Source organism: Thalia democratica, chromosome 9, assembly GCF_965202585.1.
Source record: "Thalia democratica chromosome 9, ktThaDemo2.hap1.1, whole genome shotgun sequence".
Classification (NCBI taxonomy): Eukaryota; Metazoa; Chordata; class Thaliacea; order Salpida; family Salpidae; genus Thalia; species Thalia democratica.
The window spans coordinates 21736181-21754311 of record NC_139173.1 but is presented as its reverse complement, the minus strand read 5'-3'; the positions used below and the strand labels follow the sequence as shown (position 1 = coordinate 21754311).

General features: G+C 28.6%; 2 protein-coding genes across 2 annotated transcripts; one reads left to right on the top strand and one right to left on the bottom strand.

The window, feature by feature from the left end:
- Positions 1–963: 963 nt before the first annotated feature.
- On the bottom strand, positions 964–8438 carry LOC145843761 (CCN family member 2-like). Its single transcript, XM_082950981.1, has 6 exons — positions 8233–8438; positions 6619–6817; positions 5728–5905; positions 5212–5309; positions 4678–4877; positions 964–1595 (listed from the first exon to the last, which is right to left on the bottom strand). The coding sequence occupies exons 1-6, from the start codon at positions 8353–8355 to the stop codon at positions 1293–1295; spliced, it is 1101 nt and encodes a 366-aa protein (XP_082807107.1). The 5' UTR covers positions 8356–8438; the 3' UTR covers positions 964–1292.
- Positions 8439–11710: 3272 nt separating this feature from the next.
- On the top strand, positions 11711–13198 carry LOC145844911 (putative monocarboxylate transporter 5). Its single transcript, XM_082952331.1, has one exon. It carries the CDS (start codon positions 11711–11713, stop codon positions 13196–13198), a length of 1488 nt encoding a protein of 495 aa, XP_082808457.1.
- The last annotated feature ends 4933 nt before the right edge of the window (positions 13199–18131 follow it).

Below are 18131 nucleotides of genomic sequence, written 5' to 3'. Positions count from 1 at the left end.
AGATTTACAATTATTATTTCAATTATGGCAGTTTTAATACTAAATGCATTAAAATAACTATGAACTTTTTACAAAGATATTGTAACAATTTTTAAATTAAATTAAAACAGCTATATTACTTATTTTAAACTTAAAACAGAAAATCTACGACCATAAATAAATACAATTTTTTTTTAAGATTTAAATCAAATTTTATTTATATTAAAAAACACCAATTAATTCTCAGCAGGTGTTAATTGAAATTGTGTGTTGCTTAGGTTATTTAATTTACAAAGCATTTATAATCCGATTTAGCTTTAGTACTTAAAACCAGTATATTAAAAAAAAATTTCCAATAAAACTAAATAGTTTCGTTTTTAATCTGTAACACATTAAAAATTGTATGGTATGGTTGTGTATTTATTATATATGTACTTTGTAAGTATCTAAAATACATGGTATACTTAGTAGCTGCAGGTTGTTTTTTGATAGATCATTAAAAGTCATGTTGAACTGTTTTATTACAATAAAAACTACTCGTTTTGTTCAAAAAATCTTGTTGAAACAATTATTTATACTTTATCTATATTTTTATACTTAAACTTCTTTTCTAGCTTATATTTATAGCGTTTTATATTTTACAACTTTCTAAAGTTTTTAAAACTTAAATAGATTAACTTGCATGTTCAAATTAATAAATATTGTCAAGGTTATATGTTTAAATTTAAAAAAGTGTTTTAAAATATTTTTAACTAATGACTATTTTTTGAGCTTAGTTTTTATCATAATTTAATTCATATGGTTTTTAGCAAAGTTTATATGCTGATACATCTATCACAGCTTTGGAATACTAATAAATAAAACAAATAAAATGTAAAACTTGAAAGTAGTACATGATTCTTTGTCAAAAAACTTAAACTTAATGTTTAATCGTATTATTCTAAAAATAGCTTAACCTTATTTTGAAATAAGCTCTAACAAGTGTTCATTTTTTTATGATTTTATTTAACGTTCAAGTCACATAGAGCGATTTAGAGTTTAAACCATAACTTGTAAAACAAGGCAATTTTTATAAAACAAAACTTAAAACATTTTAATATTTTTTAGCACAGCTTAGAATTATTACTGAGTTTTTGTATTGAAAAATCAAAAACATTGCTTTGATATTTTTTTTACATAAATTAAATTAAATAAAGACACATTTGGCTTCAAACGGCGTTCGGACAAAGTTTCAGCTTTTTCATACCACTTTTCAAACACCCTCGAATAAACACGCACGACACAAACAGTTTTTCCATTATGACGTCATAAAACTACGTCGTCCTCGCCCGGTACGTGTCGTGGCCCATGACCACTCCGACGTCGATCCGCGGCGCGCACTCGCCCGGAACACACACGCACGTCCTGACGACCATGAAGATCTCCTGCACCTTGCTCCCGTTGGGGCACGCGAACTCGATGGACCGGGTGCGGGTGACGTCGGGCTTGCAGCAGAAACCGGGGCAGGAGCGGCAGTGACGGGGCCGGTACTTCTTGGTGGAGGAGCACCCGTTCAGGTGGAGGTGCTCCGGCTCCTTCGACCGCCAAGTCTTCTTGCACTTCTCCAAGGATTTTTTCTGTGAAATGTTTGTTAATTGAACTTTTTGTTTGTTGTGTTTCTATCTGAACAAGAAACTTTATAACTGAAGGTCTCATTAATCGTGTTAGTTATGTGAAACATTGTTTTATAAATTAATTTTTAAATCAGTAAATTTGTATTTGTTTATTTCACTAGTTTGTGATATTTAACTGCAAAGTTTGTTAATTGTTTTGAATGCTTTTTGAAAGAAAAATAGTTTAGTTGATATTGCTTACGGCTTTTGTTTTTGTGAGAAAAAGGTTGTTTATATTTTTTAATTTAATAATACTAATATGTATTTAATATTTTAATATTTAGTTTCAAATAACTGTTTCAGTCTATCCTAACAGTATTAAAAGCAAGGCTAGAACAAACTGTACAAAAATGTGTCCAATTTGATTTAGCTTGCAAATATTTCTGTACATATACAACATGTTTTAATTGATTTTTAAAGCTCAAGCGGTTACATTCTTGGATTACAAGTCTACTGGCGGTCAACAAAACACAAAACTGAAATTAACCATTCTTTAAGTATCTGCTAATAAACAATTTCAAAAATGTACGTTAGTATGAAGCACTAGGTTTTTTAAAATTTAAACTTCAAGACAGAGTATTTTATCTAACATTTTATGACTCTTAAAATACTGCTTAGTAAATACTTACTACCAAAAATTTAAATATTAGTAAAACTAAGGTTTGAATAAATTATACTTACTGTAACAAAATAGTTAAAAACGTAAAGTTCATCTGAATGTGCTTTGATTATTAAAATAAAAGAAAAATAAGTTATAAATTGTTCTAAGCTTTTTAAGGGAAAAGTTAAAATTAATAAAAAAACGTTATGAACAAGCTACATATGTAATTACACAAAAACACATAATTAAAAACTTCCCAATAAAACTTTTACGAGCTTTCTTTATAAGGCAGTAAAATCACTACTTGCTCCTTAAAAATAAAATAAATTTTCGCAAAACAACACGATATTATAGGATGATGAATCACGTCTAGCATTCAATTAGGTGTAAACATGAGAGGAAGTCGGGCGGCTAGACGCCGTACGCTTTCTCGGTTTATACGGGCTTTCTGGGAATAAAAGTTTTAAGTATGTACTTTGGTTGAATTACTGATACGGAAAAGCAAAGCAACAATTTTGTAAGCTTTAAATGCCCGTTGTCTCTGGAAGCTAATTGAATTTGCTTGTGCAAGGTGTAATTTTGTTGCCGATTTGCGTAGGGTTAGAATTTAGAAAGATCGCGAAAACACTTAAGGTGTGAAGTTGAAAAAAAACAACAATTTACAATTTTTTTTATTCGAAATGAAGCCTCGACAAAATTAGTAAGGGTATAAGTAAGTAAATGTTGGATTAAATTATTAAGCGCAAGCGTTACCTTTTATTTGGTCTAATACCTACAAAGTACATGATTATCAAATACAAAATGTTTTAAACGTAATTTATATTTGCTATCAAATAAAAGTTTTCGCTTTTTTAACTTATTATTTGTTTTTTCTATTAATTTTTTCTAAACAAACGCTTTTTTAAAATTAGTTAACGTTTAAAATAAACACAAAAATAAAAAGCTTTTAAATAATGATTTTGTTCTAATTTTCTTATCAAATAAAATTTTAAGGTAGAAAAAAACGGTTACTTTGTGTATGAAAATAACTGTAACTATATGTTGTTGTAAACAAAAAGTACATAACGTTTAAAACAAATTTTTATTTGAACTCGTACTAAAAGACAGTTTATAATTTTAGTAGATCGTGCTTTTATGTTGTTTGTGTATTCTTTAAGTTTGTTTATTTTCAAACGCATAAAACATAATAAGATTAAGTGTTATTGCATTTGAGAAAAATAATTTTATAATATTTTCGTTATATAATGATTGATTAAGACATACTGACTAATAAGTTTAAGATGCGTAAGATAATTATTTGAAAAATCATTAACAGTATGATTTATTTCTAAATTGAACAAAAAACACGTAGGAAAACTAAATTAAAGTTTTTTTATTTGAATAAAGGTTAGTAGAACATACTGTCTAAACCGTTGTAAGTGTCAAAGATGAATTTTTTGGAAGAAATATTTAGAACATTTTTATAAGAATTTTCCAGTCTGGAAAATACCAGACAAGATTGAAGCATAAATTAAATTGAAAAATATATTTTGTTGCCAAACAGTAAATATTTTAAAAAGTATGATGTTTGAAACAGGACTTAATCTTTCAGGATTAAATGTTCTACAAACCTTATCTTAATTGATCTGTTTAAACAATATACAAAACACTGGGTTAGTTAAGTACACAGTAGCATTTTATATGAACTTAATTTAACTTCAGATATTATAAATAAATGATGATAAATAGTGAAAACTTTTGATAAAAATGTTTATATAAATAACCTCTGAATGGTTAAAATCTAAGTAATATTCAATTAACATGTAAATAATTTTATATGTAAACACAATTTCTAAAAATTTGGTTTCTGAAACTGTTTGTTTCGTTTGTTATTTTTAGCAAACGTTTCATGATCAGATCCCAGTCTTTATTTGTTTAGTTAAGTGATTAAGCAAGGTATATACTTTATTTAAGTAAACTTCATGTTTAAACTAAACAACAAAATTTCTTTACAGCTCTTAATCACAGCTTTGAAGTTATGTTTGATCTGTTTGATACTTCCGTAAGTAGTTTAGCAAATAAATTTATTTACATGTTAATTAAGTATTACTTAGTTTTTAATCATTTAATTATATTTAAAATAAGTCGAAAAAGTCATGACAAGATTACATTGCCTTTTGAACGGAAATTAATTTACAAAAATTAAAATACAATTTACAGATATGATGGAACAGTAAAAATTTACGGTAATTATTCAAATCAAGATCAGGTAGCTGTGCACTTTCACTGATCTTATTAGTCATGCTCTCGGCAGCAATTAAACCTTCGATAAAAAACCAAAAAAAAAATAAACTCACGAACTTTTAACATTTTTAAACTTAAACTTGATAAGGCGCTCAAGATTGCGGTTAGATCGGACATTAAAAATATAAATTAGAAAAATAAAGCATAAAAAATACATCTCACCTTGTAAGATGTGGGCACGTCGCAGGGTCGGACCTGACAGTTCCTGACGATCTTCCGCAGGTTGCACCTGCTGTTCCTGCTGTCGATCCTCTCGCTGAAGCCGACGCCGCACTGCTGCGAGCAGTCGCTCCACTGAGTGTACTGCGCCACGCACTTGCTGTTGAACAGAGTCAGCTTGGCGGTTTGCTTTTCCGAGTTGCCTGTTTTGCGTGTTGAGATATTTAGCCCGGAGGGTTTTTTTTTTGAGCGGCAATTGAGAAAAGTTGAGTGAGTTTTGATGCGAAAAAAACTTTGTTCGAATATTTTTTAAAATTTAGTTTCTGTTTTTTAACAGATGTTTTACAAACTTTTATCGATCAGAATGATAATGTTTTCTGGATAGATATTTATAAATTTAGAATGAATAATTATAATAAATTTAGAAACAAAAAAAAAACATGTTTTGTTTATACCACATTAACAAAATGATCTATTTTAACAGCTAACGAGTAATACTTAAATTCGTTTTATTTAAATGTTCAACCAATATGTCACCTGCTAAAGTGTCGTAACGTTGCCACTTTCCCTTCTTCAACCTGACATCGTCCTCGCACATAACAGTGTTGCAACAGTCACCAATGCGCTTGTACTTTCTGCATGATTTACTTTTAGTTAGAACTTTTAATGTGTATAAATTTTTACTTTTAACATAACTTAAACGAAAATTATTAACAAAAACGATGAAGTAATGAAATTCCTTGTTAAGCATTTTGATCACGACGAAGCAGTTAAAATAACTGATCATATCAGTCTTGTCACGCTTGGTAAAAGTTTAATTTTCAATAACATTACATTAAAAGTTAGTCATGAGTTTAAACGGTTAAATATTTAACGACTGCGGCTGGTAAAGCTAAAAATTCAACTTTATCAGTTTTCGACATCTTTTTAAGATATATTTACAAAAAAAAGTTTACAGTTTGTACAAATTTAAGAAACCCTAGGAAAAAGTAAAATAAAACTAAATAAATTAAATGATTAAAAAATTTTTAATATCAAAAAAAGTTAACGAACCCTGGGGAAGCCCCGTTTTCACACTTCATGTTTTCCCGGTCGTTTTCCACGTGGTAGCACAGGTCGCGCTGGCTGACGTGGCCGTCGGAGCAGAACACTTCCCGGTCGCACGACGCCTTGTAGCTGTACCCGTGCGGCCTCACCTCCCCGTTGATGAAGCACGGTCGGTAGGTTTTGGCTGTGAAAAAGAGAGGTCAGAATCAGAATTTTTTTTCGATGTTTTTAAGGGACATTAAGCTTTTTGGTTCAGCTTTTTGGCTAGTTTTAGAACTATCAATTTTAGTAAAAAGGTTTTTTCAAGATTTTATAAAGCAGTTCAGCCTTAGGTTTTATAAAGCAAGATATCGATAGGTTTGGGCTGAAAAAAGAGGTCAGGTTTCAGATGGAACTGAAGTCGGAATTCACGGATAAGTTAAGCTCTTCGATTTAGCTTTTTGACTAGTTTAAGATTTGTGAGCTTAAGTCAATAGATTTGTTTTTTTTTTCAGATTTTATAAAGTAGTTTAATTTTACATAAGCTCAGAAGAGTGTGTCAGAAGTACTAAAAGTTTTATTTTTTAAACAAAAAAGCCTTAAGAATTAAAAAATCAGGTTGCAGAATTTATTTTGGAATTCTAAGAGACGTTGAGCTTTTGGTGTCTATTGTTATCAATTTTAGTCAATATAATTATCGGTCAAATTATAGAATGTTATACAACTAGATATAGTATGAAAGAGCCAGTAAAAGTTTTATTATGAAAACATAACTTAAATTGATTTTTTGATTTTTAATTTTGACTAGTTAAGTAAATAAATTTTATATTTTCAAGCTTTAATTTAGTTTTAGATTTGACCAAAGTAACAATACTTTTATTAGAAAAACTTGAAACAAGTGAATGAAGCCGCACCAACCGACGCACTCTCTCGAGTAGTACTCGCAGTGGAGGCCGCGGTCGCACATGTTGTGGACGTTCGGGTCGCAACTGTCGCCCTGCTGGAGCGGGCACACCTTGCAGCAGCCGCAGCTGTCCAGCACCGGTCTCGCGTTTCCGGGGCATTGCAAAAAATCGTCCTCGGAACAAGTGCAGTCTATCGGACACGCTGAGCTGTCCTGTAGTTTTTTAAGTTTTTTATAAGTTAAGTGTGTTCAGTTTAAGCTGACTAAATTTTTATTTAAAAAGATTTAATCTATCAATAAAAGGTTAATTCAAAAAAAAGTTCACTTAGCGTAGATTAAGAAGTTTTATCTATAAAGTTATTTTACTAACATAAATAATATAATACTTTAATAAAACAAATAATGTTTAAGTTTGTACAATATTCTCGAAGGAAACTTATCTTAAAGTATTAACTTATCGTAATATTTTTCGAGCTTATTTTAAAATTTGTATCTAACACAACCAAAAGTTATCTCAAATTGTTACTCAAAACGTCTCGTGATGAACTGAAACAATCCTATAGAGGCTTAAACATTTTTTAATTAACAAAGTTAAAATTTTAAACAAGTGTGGAAATACCAAGTGGATTTACTGTTTTAAACTTGATTAATGCAAGATAAGCCTCGGGAGATTATTAAATTGACGCACATGATTAGTTTTGTTTTGAGAATGAACTTTGAATTTTTTTATTTGCGTCACAGTCGCAATTAGTTCCCATCAAAGATAACATGTTTGCTTAATTAATAAATGAGCTTGGTAAGTGCATTAATTACTTTTGAAGTTTTCCATAAATGCAAAGAAATTATTTTGAATTTTAATACAAAACTATCACATAAAGCGTTTAGTAAGTTATTTAAATTATTAGCCTTTAAAGTCTTAAATAGTAACGTTTAATTAGATGAAATACGAAATATAGAACAATATTTTCATAAATTTTTTTGGTTGTTACATAAGAAAACTATTTCATTAAAAGATAATAATTTTTTTTTTAACAAATTATAGTTTTATGTAATTAATTAGCATGTAATTATGGTTTAGATAAGTTTATTTTCTCATTTATTATCAAAATTAAACTTATATAATTTATATGTAAAAATGTTTAAGCGTCATAAGTTATCATGACATATAAACTTTAAAAGTATATTTTATCATGATAGTTTAGCAAACTATTTAAACTGTTCAAAATCGTAAACTGCAGATTACTTAGACAAGTTAACATTTTCTATAAAGAAATATTTAGAAAAGTATTTAAAACATTTTAGATTGGTAAAAACCATTAAAAAAAAGGCACATAAGTAATATTCAGTGATAAGACGTATACGAATGTTTAAACCCGCAATAATTGTATAATTCAGTTGTACGCAAACACTTTTCCGAGTTTATTTATAGAAGATTACAACGAAAAAAGTTTCATTTAACTTCGCTACAAGTTCACAAAGAAATCTTTTGTTTCGTTCGAACCGATTTGTCCTATCGTTTCTGGCTGCCGCACAAAAAAAGTATTCATCACTTTCGATATGACGATTTACAAAATAAAAAGCGTGAATTTTTTTGTCTTAACAGAAAATAAATTAATAGATCAACGAACCGCCAAGTAGTCCTTCTCATCCGGGTTGGTCATCACAAACAAAGGGTTGCTCATGTCTATCCATGCGTGACAATACACAAACAACGTCATAATCACTAAAATGCTTCTTATTGCTTGCTTCATCTTTGTTTTGTTTTGTTTTAGCGTTAACTTGTTATTTGTTTAGTGTTTGGTAGGCGTTGATCTTGTTTAACGTTTAAAATAAAGTTTCTGTGAAATTATTTAAAACTGTTAAAACTAGTAAAGCGCGTTTTAGAATTTTATAAAAACATACATTTTTGTGCTTTTTTTTTAAGTCTGATGAAATAGTATAAATGTACTATATTGAACAGATAAACTTATTTCAAGCAATTTTAGTAACTTATAGTAAAATAATAATGCAATTTGCACCACTAAGTCATAAAAATTAAAAAAAAAATTTTTTTTTGCCGTCAATATTTAATTAAACACTAATGTTTACTTTACGATTAGTTTTTGGTAATAAATTTTCGACTATATTTGTTGTTTATGTTGGCAAACGTTAAACTATTGACTAAAGCTAGTTTACGTATAGCTTTGTTTACCAGTAACCAAAACCAATTTAAAATAGTTAAAACTTAAGGTTACTGTAATTACTTTGATAGTTTGTATAAATTAGTTCGAAAAACTAGCTTTATAGTTACAGACTATCAAATATCGATTTAAGATATGATTTAAAATTTAAGTTGTATAAAACTATAAAGTTTTCTACTCAAGGCTTTGAAACTTGAATTATAAAAATAAACAAAAACTATAACAACCATAAATGCAAAAATAGACTTATATTAACAATAACTAATAACTAAGATGCTTTCATAAAACTAAAAGTTATAATGTTTTGTTTCCTATAGTCTTCTTACACTTTCAAACTCAGGTAATTCACATAAAAACCTATGAAAAGTTCAACTTCGACCATTTCTTTAATTTTATCTACTCAAGTAATCAGGACCTTTATACGCTAACTTCCCATTAAAAATAAACAATTTGGTCCATGAAAGATCTAAATCCTTATCGTTCAGATCTAAATGCTATATAATTCATTTCACCTCAAACTTTCTCTTAATAGCTGCTACCACTTGGTTGTTGGTTGTGGCCTGCAGTGCTTAGCGCAAAACTCTGCTGCTTTATTGAAACCCAAAACTTTTTCTTTTGCTGTTTCTCTTTTTTGCACATACGTCAGATAGAAACTCCTATGTCTTAATCTTGTTTTTTTACTATTTCTAAGTAAGTTAAACCAAATGGAACTTGATAAAAAATAATATTTTCGAAGATAAGCGGGCATTCACGAAATGTGAAGTAAATATTTTTCAATAAACATTTAATTCGAAATTTTTTTAAAATGAAAACAAACAATGAAAGCTTGTAACTTCACTATTTTTAGCAACGTATATCATCCGAAATTTTCTTAGATGAATAGAAATATTTGTTGATATGATGTAACTTAACATAATGACGTGTTTTATTTATATGTGAAAAGATTTTCATACCACAAAATTTTTGCCAACGATATTCAAATAAATTTAAACTTTATTTTACTACATGTATTAGAAAAGTTTAAGCATATAACTTTGTGCATTCAGAATAACTACTAATAAAATGCTTTAAAAATTTTCAGTTTAATATCACGAATTTCAAGATTATACAAAATAAGCTTCCGTGTATTGAACTAATTTCATAACTTAACTACGAAAAAAAATAGTAATTTAATTTAACTGTCAATAGAAGTCATATTAAGCAGTCTAAATACAAAGTTTTCATTCAAAATATGGTTATTTGTAATAAAAATATATTTTTTAATTCTTTTGATGTTTTTAAAAAAAGTTATGATAATAATTTTAAAAGTAAAACACATTAAAAGCTATTCTTATAAGTCTATTACGGTTTTAAAATAAATTGCTACTAGCACTAAACAAAATTAAGGATTTTGAATGTTAATTAGAGTGTACAATAAGTATAAAAAAAATAGTATTTAGTTTTCAAAGCCATAAAAAGTCAAAGTTACTTTGGTTATTATTAAATTATTAGACACAACTAGCTTATAAATATCCATTAAAAACTAAAATGAATTGAAACTAACACAGTTGCAAGTTTTTAATTACCGAAATATGTAAAAATAAAAGTACGTAAATGCAAAATAAAGTAGCGGGAAAGCTTCTTCAAACAAAGCAACTGAAACAAAAAAACCTTTGTTGCTGACAAAAACTTAATTATTCCTGATTGAGAAAACCCTTTCCAAGCAAGCCCTGTGTTTCAATCATTTTACAATTACTGAAACGTCTGTTTTAGCACACGGCTGTAATCGTCGAAAGTTAAACTCCCAAATCTATTAATAGCAGGCTTTTGTAACACAAAAAGTACTTGTTGCAGGCGAAAGTTTTCTTCATTGTGTTTGCCCAGAATGGAATTCCAAATATTTTCTTAAGCACCATATAATTAAAATTTGGCGGTTTCAGCACTATAGCTGCCGTGTTTACTAAGTTTTGTGCTTTTAATCCTGTACTTGAGCTTGGCGGAATTTTATTAATTTCCTATATATGAGATATCGAAAAGTTTGCTGGAAACTTTAATTCTAAAGCTTTTATGGTTAGCAATATTTTAAGCAAAAGTTCAAAATGGAACGTAAAAGTAACACTTTAAAAAGATTACAAATACTTTTATAGTTTTTTTTATCAAATATGAAAAACATTGAATGCTACATATTTATCGTACAACTTTTCGTATAAATTTTTAGTTACTAGAAGTGACTATAGACTTTTAAAACAAGCCCAATAATATTCGTAATTAAAAAAAAAACTTTCCTAAAAGCTTTGTTTTTAATCTAAAAAAAATTGGTATTCATAAAAAGCTTTAATGAAACACCATTGCCATTATTAAAATGAATTATGTGTTTCAGTGTGGGAAAACTTTCTAGCAAAATTTTTAATTTTTTTTTCTTTTACTTTTCATATTAAACAGTTAAAATACAGCTTATATACAACACACAGTTATAAAAAAGTGATAGTTTCACAATTTTAGTAAAAATATATATAGCGTAGACAGACAAAAATTTCTTAAACTGATTTATTGTTAGAATTCTATTTAGTGTGGTTTTTCCTTCGACTTCTTAATTAGGTTTTACACTTTTTTGAACTAAGCTTGTTTGGTTTTATTAGTAAATAATTCGAAATTTGAAGTTATTTGCAATGAATCATAACAGCCTAAACAAAACCCGAAATAAAGATTTACTTTGATATACATATCTATAAATAATATATTGACGAATTAAAATATAAATTCCAATCAGTTTTTTTATTTGTGCTTTTCAATCAATCGTTTTCACAACGCTTCTTATGAATCCTAGCTCAATATTTTATTAAAAAAAAAATTGCCAAAAAATTTATCTAAAACGACGTCATAAAAAGATACAAACTAGTTTGATTTGATTCAAAAAAAATTGTAACTTTACAAAAGTTCAATAAAAATGAGCTCCGAAGAAACCAACTCGAAAACGAGCTCAATCTCGCTGAGTCGGAAGGAATGGCTTCTCGTAACGGGGGCTTTTTGCTCGATAACCCCCTACGCGGGAACGCTTGCCAGCTACGGCGTCGTAGTGGGCAGCATCGAGAACGAGTTCAACACGACGTCCCTGGTCTCCAGCTGGATCGGCTCTCTTGCCTTCGGTTTCACCGTGGGGACTTGCCCGGTCAGCACGGCGCTCTACGCTTTGTACGGGCCGAAGAAGGTCTTGATTTGGGGGGTTTTTCAGGCCCTGATCAGCCTGTACGCCTCTTCTTTCGTCAACAGCGCCTACTTATTGTTCTTCACCTACAGCTTCGGCTACGGGGTGGCGTGCAACTTTCTGTACAACACCTACATGAACCTGATCGGGGACTTTTTGGAGGGGAATCACCTGGCGTTCGGCTCGGTGTTCGCCTCGTTCGGGGTTTCGGCTGGGGTGCTGGCGATGAACCCGCTGGCGTCGTGGGTCGCGATGAGAGTGGGGTGGAGGAACCTGTGGAGGATATTCGGAGCGATCGTGTTTGTCACAAACCTGACCTGCGCCCTTATGCTACCGGATATAAAAATGTCGTCCAAAGTCGAAGTTGAAGCTGAAGTTGAGTGGGAAGATGGAAAACAATCTTCGGTGGAAAAGCCTTTGATTGAAAACGACAACGCGCAAGTTAAAGAAAACAAACTTTCCGAGAACCATCTAAAACCAATTATTGACAACAACGACGCGAGCACGAGCGAAAGCCGCCAACTCGATAAGGAAAACTCGTCAAAGGCCACAATTGCCAGCCGCGTAACAATTGCCATGCGCAAGATTAAAAGCACAATTTTTCCGCGCAAAGCAATTGACACCCGGATGTTTTCGAACCCAACTTTCTGGCTGTGGATGCTGGCCACCTTATCGTGGTCGGTCGCCTTCCTCTTCCCCCTCATCTTCCTCGTCGAGTACCAGCAAGTTGAATTGGGCGTCAAGAAGAGCGACACCGCGTGGCCACTCACCGTCTACGGGGTGAGTGAGTTGATCGGAAGAATCGTCACCGCACTAGTAGCCGACAAGCTCCCCTTCAGCATGGCGTACGCCTACTCGTTCTGCTCGCTGATTGGCTGCGTCATGGCGGCGGTGACTCCCCTCGGCAAGAACCTCGCCACGGTGTACGTCTACTCTTGCGTCGTCGGCCTGGTGATCGGCCTGCTGAACTCTCTGATCTTCGCCGCCACCATGCAGTTCTTCGGCAGCTACGTCGGCTTCTACGCGTGGAGCTACGTCAACGTCATGCTGGCCGTCGGCATGGTGACGGGGCCGGTGGTGGCCGGGGCGCTCTATGACGTCACGAGGTCGTACAACAGCGCGTTCTTCGTGGCGGCTGGATTCCTGGGCTTGAGCTTCGCACTGTGCTCACTGATTCCGCTCTCCATGAAAGTGAAAAAGAAGAAGAAGACTGAGGACGATTTAAAATAAAAACTTTGTTAAAGTTGTTTGTATTACTTTTATTTTTCAAATGTAATGTTTCGTTTTATTTAGGAATAATATGTGTTTTTTAGTTTAGACCTGTATTTCCCTAACACATCCCGTTTATTCTAAAACCGGATTAAGAAATAACAAGTAACTCTTTTGAAATAAAAGTATTGCAGCTCTCTTTCCCAAAGCATAAACTTATAAAGTAGCTGTTCCGTGTAAAAGTCAAGAAAGACAAGTTTAAAAATCGATAAGATTTTCATTCTCAAGTTAAAAGTTTTTTGATCAGTATTATTAAAAAGTAAAAAACTAACTTTTTTGTATTATTTTTGTGTTATAATTGTCTTTTTTTTTTATAGGATAATGATTAGTTTGTATTATAAACCTGTATTTCTAGTTTTTTAACTGATTCTCCTTTTGGGTGATGTCTGGTATAACAATAAATCAAGCAATAAAGAGCTAAGAAATTTCCTCTTCTTTGTTAAAATTATAAAGAAACGTTTGTTGAAAAGTTTTTTAATTTTAAAAAGTTACATTAGCATAATATTTTGAAACAGGAGTTGTATAAAATTCAAAAGTAAAAAATTAAAAGTGTTGAATAAAAAAGTTCTAAATATTATAACTATTTTATACAAAATAAAAGCAAGCTTGCTCTTTTTTCAATAATTTATATTTCAAAAAAAAATTATATAAATACTAAACAATGGTTTGTGTTTTTTTATAACAATAGATTTGTTTAAAACATTAATGACAAAATTTTTAATAATTAAGAAAAAAACAATAAATCTTTTATTGGGTGTTAGCTTTTTGTGCTGCCCATTGATTCCACTTATCATAAAAGTTTTTAAGAAGAAAACAATAATACTTTTTTTATTAACTATTTTATAATAACGTATAACGAACTCTTTTATAATATACCTATAGTAGAAAAAAAATAAAAAAAATTACACATTGTTAAAAACTCCGAAAATCGTTGTGCTGTCTTTATTCTTTATCTTAACAAATTTACGTTTTAAAAAACAATTAAAATTATATCAAAATATTTAACTTAAAAAAAATAAGTTTTGTTAGTCATAGTTAGTAAAAAGTGTGCTTAAAAACTTTCATGATTTTTATTTATTTTATACTGTTTTAGTTTATTATTTATTGTGTAAAAAAAAAAGAACACTTAATTAAAAATCAATTGTAAACAAATGTCTTTAATACAAATGGGAAATTTATGAAATTAATCAAATCAGTAAAACTACTTAATACTTGTTTCGTAAACAAAAAGACAGTTTTGTTTTGGTATATGTAAGTATCTTTATTTATTTTAACAGTTTATTACTAACAAAACAATAAACTGTTAAAATAATTAAAGATAAAAATCTCCTTCAAGACATTTAAGTCGAATACTTTGAGTTGTTTAACTTAAAACAAGTTACAATATTAAATGTAAATACATGATATATGACACAAAAAACCATCATTATTACTACGCCATAGTACTTATAAAATATTTAAATTTCAAATTTACTCAAAAAATGTTTAATAAACTAAAGCTTTACTGAAGATTATACGAGTAGAAATATCTCATATATGTATCAACTGTATAAGCCTAATGTTTATTATATAACTAAATAAATATTTAGTTCTAATTTAACTTGTCGAGCACTATTGACCAAAACTTAAAAAAAACTGTTAATATATGAAATATGATACAGAATAAAATAGCAGTTTTTTTGTTAAAACCAACACTTGCAAGCAATGAAATTAAAAAACTTTTACCACAAGTTTTTTTTGAGCCCGATCTAATATAGTTTCAATTAAAAATTTAAGTTTTATGTTAAAATTTACGCACAATACTTCTATTTTACTAAAAAACTTTAATTAAATTTTCTTTTGAGAACCAAACTTAATCATCAAACTAGTCTTTGTAGTTAATTTTAATTCTATGTCTCAAAATCTTATACATTTAGAAGTTTAACATTATTAATTTAAACTAATTTACAATTGTTACAAGTTTCTAAAAACATAGTAAGTACTCGATAACTTATTTTGCTTATATACACTTTCGGAAGTCTTTTGTAAATTAAGATTTGTTACAATGTCTAAAATATCCTTAATTAAAATTAAATTTAAAAGTTTTTTTTTTATAGAAGTTATCACTATGAAAATAATAGAAAATAGCAGAGCGCTGATTACAACTTACTTTAACTGTTAAAGTTTGACGTATTTACTCAATTGGTATTTCACAAATTTTAGAATTAAGCATTTTTAAACTCAGTTACTTTTGTAAAGCTTATATACTTAAGTTACAGCTTAAAATAGTTTTTGTTTTTTCGAAAATAAAGAGAACAAACAACAGATAAAGAAAACAAATGAATGAAAAGATTACAAAGATGTTACAAAAATTAATCCATTGTTAAACTGTAGATAAATCTACAAAATAAGTTGTACTTGTTTAAAAACAAATAAAAAAAACATACCATATGGTTTTTGTGCATTTAAGCTGGAAGTAATACAAACGAATTATGAACCAAAAAACATACAAAATCAATTTATTTTGAATTTAATCTGTTAAACTACCAACGTTAAGCAGGTTTTAAACTACTTAGTATTTATATGGTTCATTGTTAACACGTTTTATTTTTGCTGTTTGCATGTTGAGGTTACTAGGCAACAACCTCAAAGTTTTAGTAAAACACAAAAAACATTTTAGTGTACTATTTAACAGCTATACTTAAGTAGTATATTATTATATTATAACTAATTTAAAATGTTTAAATAATTTCTTAAGCTGATTACATGCTTGAATACTAAGATATTTTATAACTAAAGCAATTACTAAAACATACTGCAAAAAACTTAAACATAAATTTAAACAAATAATAAGATATATTTGAGAAAAATTATAGTTCTCTTTATAAAAATAACAGTTTAATGGAAATATACTAACAACAATATAGATAATGAACTATATGAGATGAATAACAATTTTCTGTGCCCTTCTTGACAAAACTATGTTTTACAAAAAAATACTCCCATGATATTTTACAAGTAGATAATCTTTCTTTTTTAGAGTAGAGATATGCTTCTGTTTTATTAAACTAAAATAATGAATAAAAAATAATTTTAAACTTTGCATTGAATTGCAAGCTAAGAGGATCTGTAAGAAGTTGCTCTAGAATCTTTAATTGCCTTTGAAAGTTTTTAATAAACTGTTTTAAATAGTTAAATCAAAAATGTTGAATATTTCAATTAGTTCTTCTATTACAGACAAGTTGTTTTCGGTCTAAGCTTTTTTTAATGCTTCTTTAAGTTTTTCTGTATCATCTTTTATTATTAGGTTTTTTAAGCATTAATTCTATATATTATTTTTTTCCTTTGCAGATAAACATATATTTTTTAAGTTTGACTTCATTTAAGAATTTTTTCGCTATTTTTAAAAAGATACTTTAGAATTTTAATTTTTAACCTTAATTGCTTAATACATGCTAAACTTTCTGCAATATATTGAAATAATGATGCAATTTCTAACTTAAACTAATCCTCAGTGAAAATGGGCTTAAAAACTCATTATATTTTATCAATCACGTTTAGTTTCTTCTAAGCTTCACGGACAATTAAAAAAAAAGAACAAACGTTTGTCATAACAAAACTTATATTGTGTATTACATACTTTTAAACATTACGTAACCATTGTAATTCTTTATCTGAATATTTTAATATAACAAATTATAACGAACTCAAAGTTGACTGTAAACCATTTGAGTAAAATTTTCGGGCTTTGATGCTTTAGTGTGATCTTACAAAAATAGTTAAATAAGGAAATTAATTACACAATAAGTATGAAATAAGTATTGTTAGGTCTTTTGAGTTATATAGTAATAGTAAGTATGTATAGCTTATGCTCTGGAGTAGTACGAAACTAAATATATAATTGTTAAAAATATTAAAATTCTTTGGATTTTTGTTTGTTGTACAATTAAAGTATTGAAAAATTATTAGCAAAAAAAGTACACAATTTCAGCTTTATCAAAATTTAACTCATAACAGTTCAATTTACACTAAAAAATACAAAATATTATTAATACTAGGTTATCAAGTTAAAAAAAGCTTAAAATTTAATAATTTTAAGCCATTGTTATATGAGTCAGTTATCAAAAATTATATTTTAAAAATAATACAAAATAGAAGCTGAGTTAAAAAAATCACTTGCGTTTCAAAACAAAAACATTTATAATAAACATTTATTGTGAGAAAATTCTAAATAATCAAGTTTAGGCTGTTTGGTTTTTTTCAGAACTTCCACAAAAAATATGGTCATTGACTAAAAAAGCATAAAATTAGGGTAATTTTGCGTTTAAAATTGTTCGACAACATGTCAGTGATTTATATAATGCAAATATGTGCCGCTAAAAAAATATTGTGCTCAACTTTGTAATTATAAAATTATTTTATTGTAGGTGTATGTTTAATATTTCAATAAAGTTAACATTATAAAATTATCACCTTTAGACAAGTAGTTGAGGATTTATCAATTATAAAAACTGTTTTCATAAAATACTTGTCATAAAACTAGTGTTTATTTTGAATAAATGATAATTCTAGTGTGAACTTTCGTTTTTATTATCAACTATTTTAAAATTTAAATAGTTACCATTATTTATACATTTTTACATGCCTTTAAACATAAATTAAACATACTACCAACTAATTTAGCTATCTATTATAGGAAAAGCAGTAATTATTTACAAATAAAATTATAATATTTTATACGTTTTTAAGCTTTAATTTTATAATTTTTAAAACATATGCTAATTGTTTCCAACTAATAGATAATTTCACAGAATTTTTATAGTGTTGTACTAATCAATAGAACTACTTTTACCTTTAATTTAGAAGTATATCTTTCAAAGTAGTTTAGAAAACAACATTTTAACATGAAGTAATT

Excerpts from the sequence above, each read along its gene's own strand:
- LOC145843761 (XM_082950981.1), bottom strand. The coding sequence starts at position 8,355 with ATGAAGCAAGCAATAAGAAGCATTTTAGTGATTATGACGTTGTTTGTG. Across the intron at positions 4,878-5,211 it reads ACGTTACGACACTTTAGCAG|GCAACTCGGAAAAGCAAACC; the intron begins GTGACATATTGG and ends CACGCAAAACAG. Across the intron at positions 1,596-4,677 it reads ACGTGCCCACATCTTACAAG|AAAAAATCCTTGGAGAAGTG; the intron begins GTGAGATGTATT and ends AACATTTCACAG.
- LOC145844911 (XM_082952331.1), top strand. The coding sequence starts at position 11,711 with ATGAGCTCCGAAGAAACCAACTCGAAAACGAGCTCAATCTCGCTGAGT.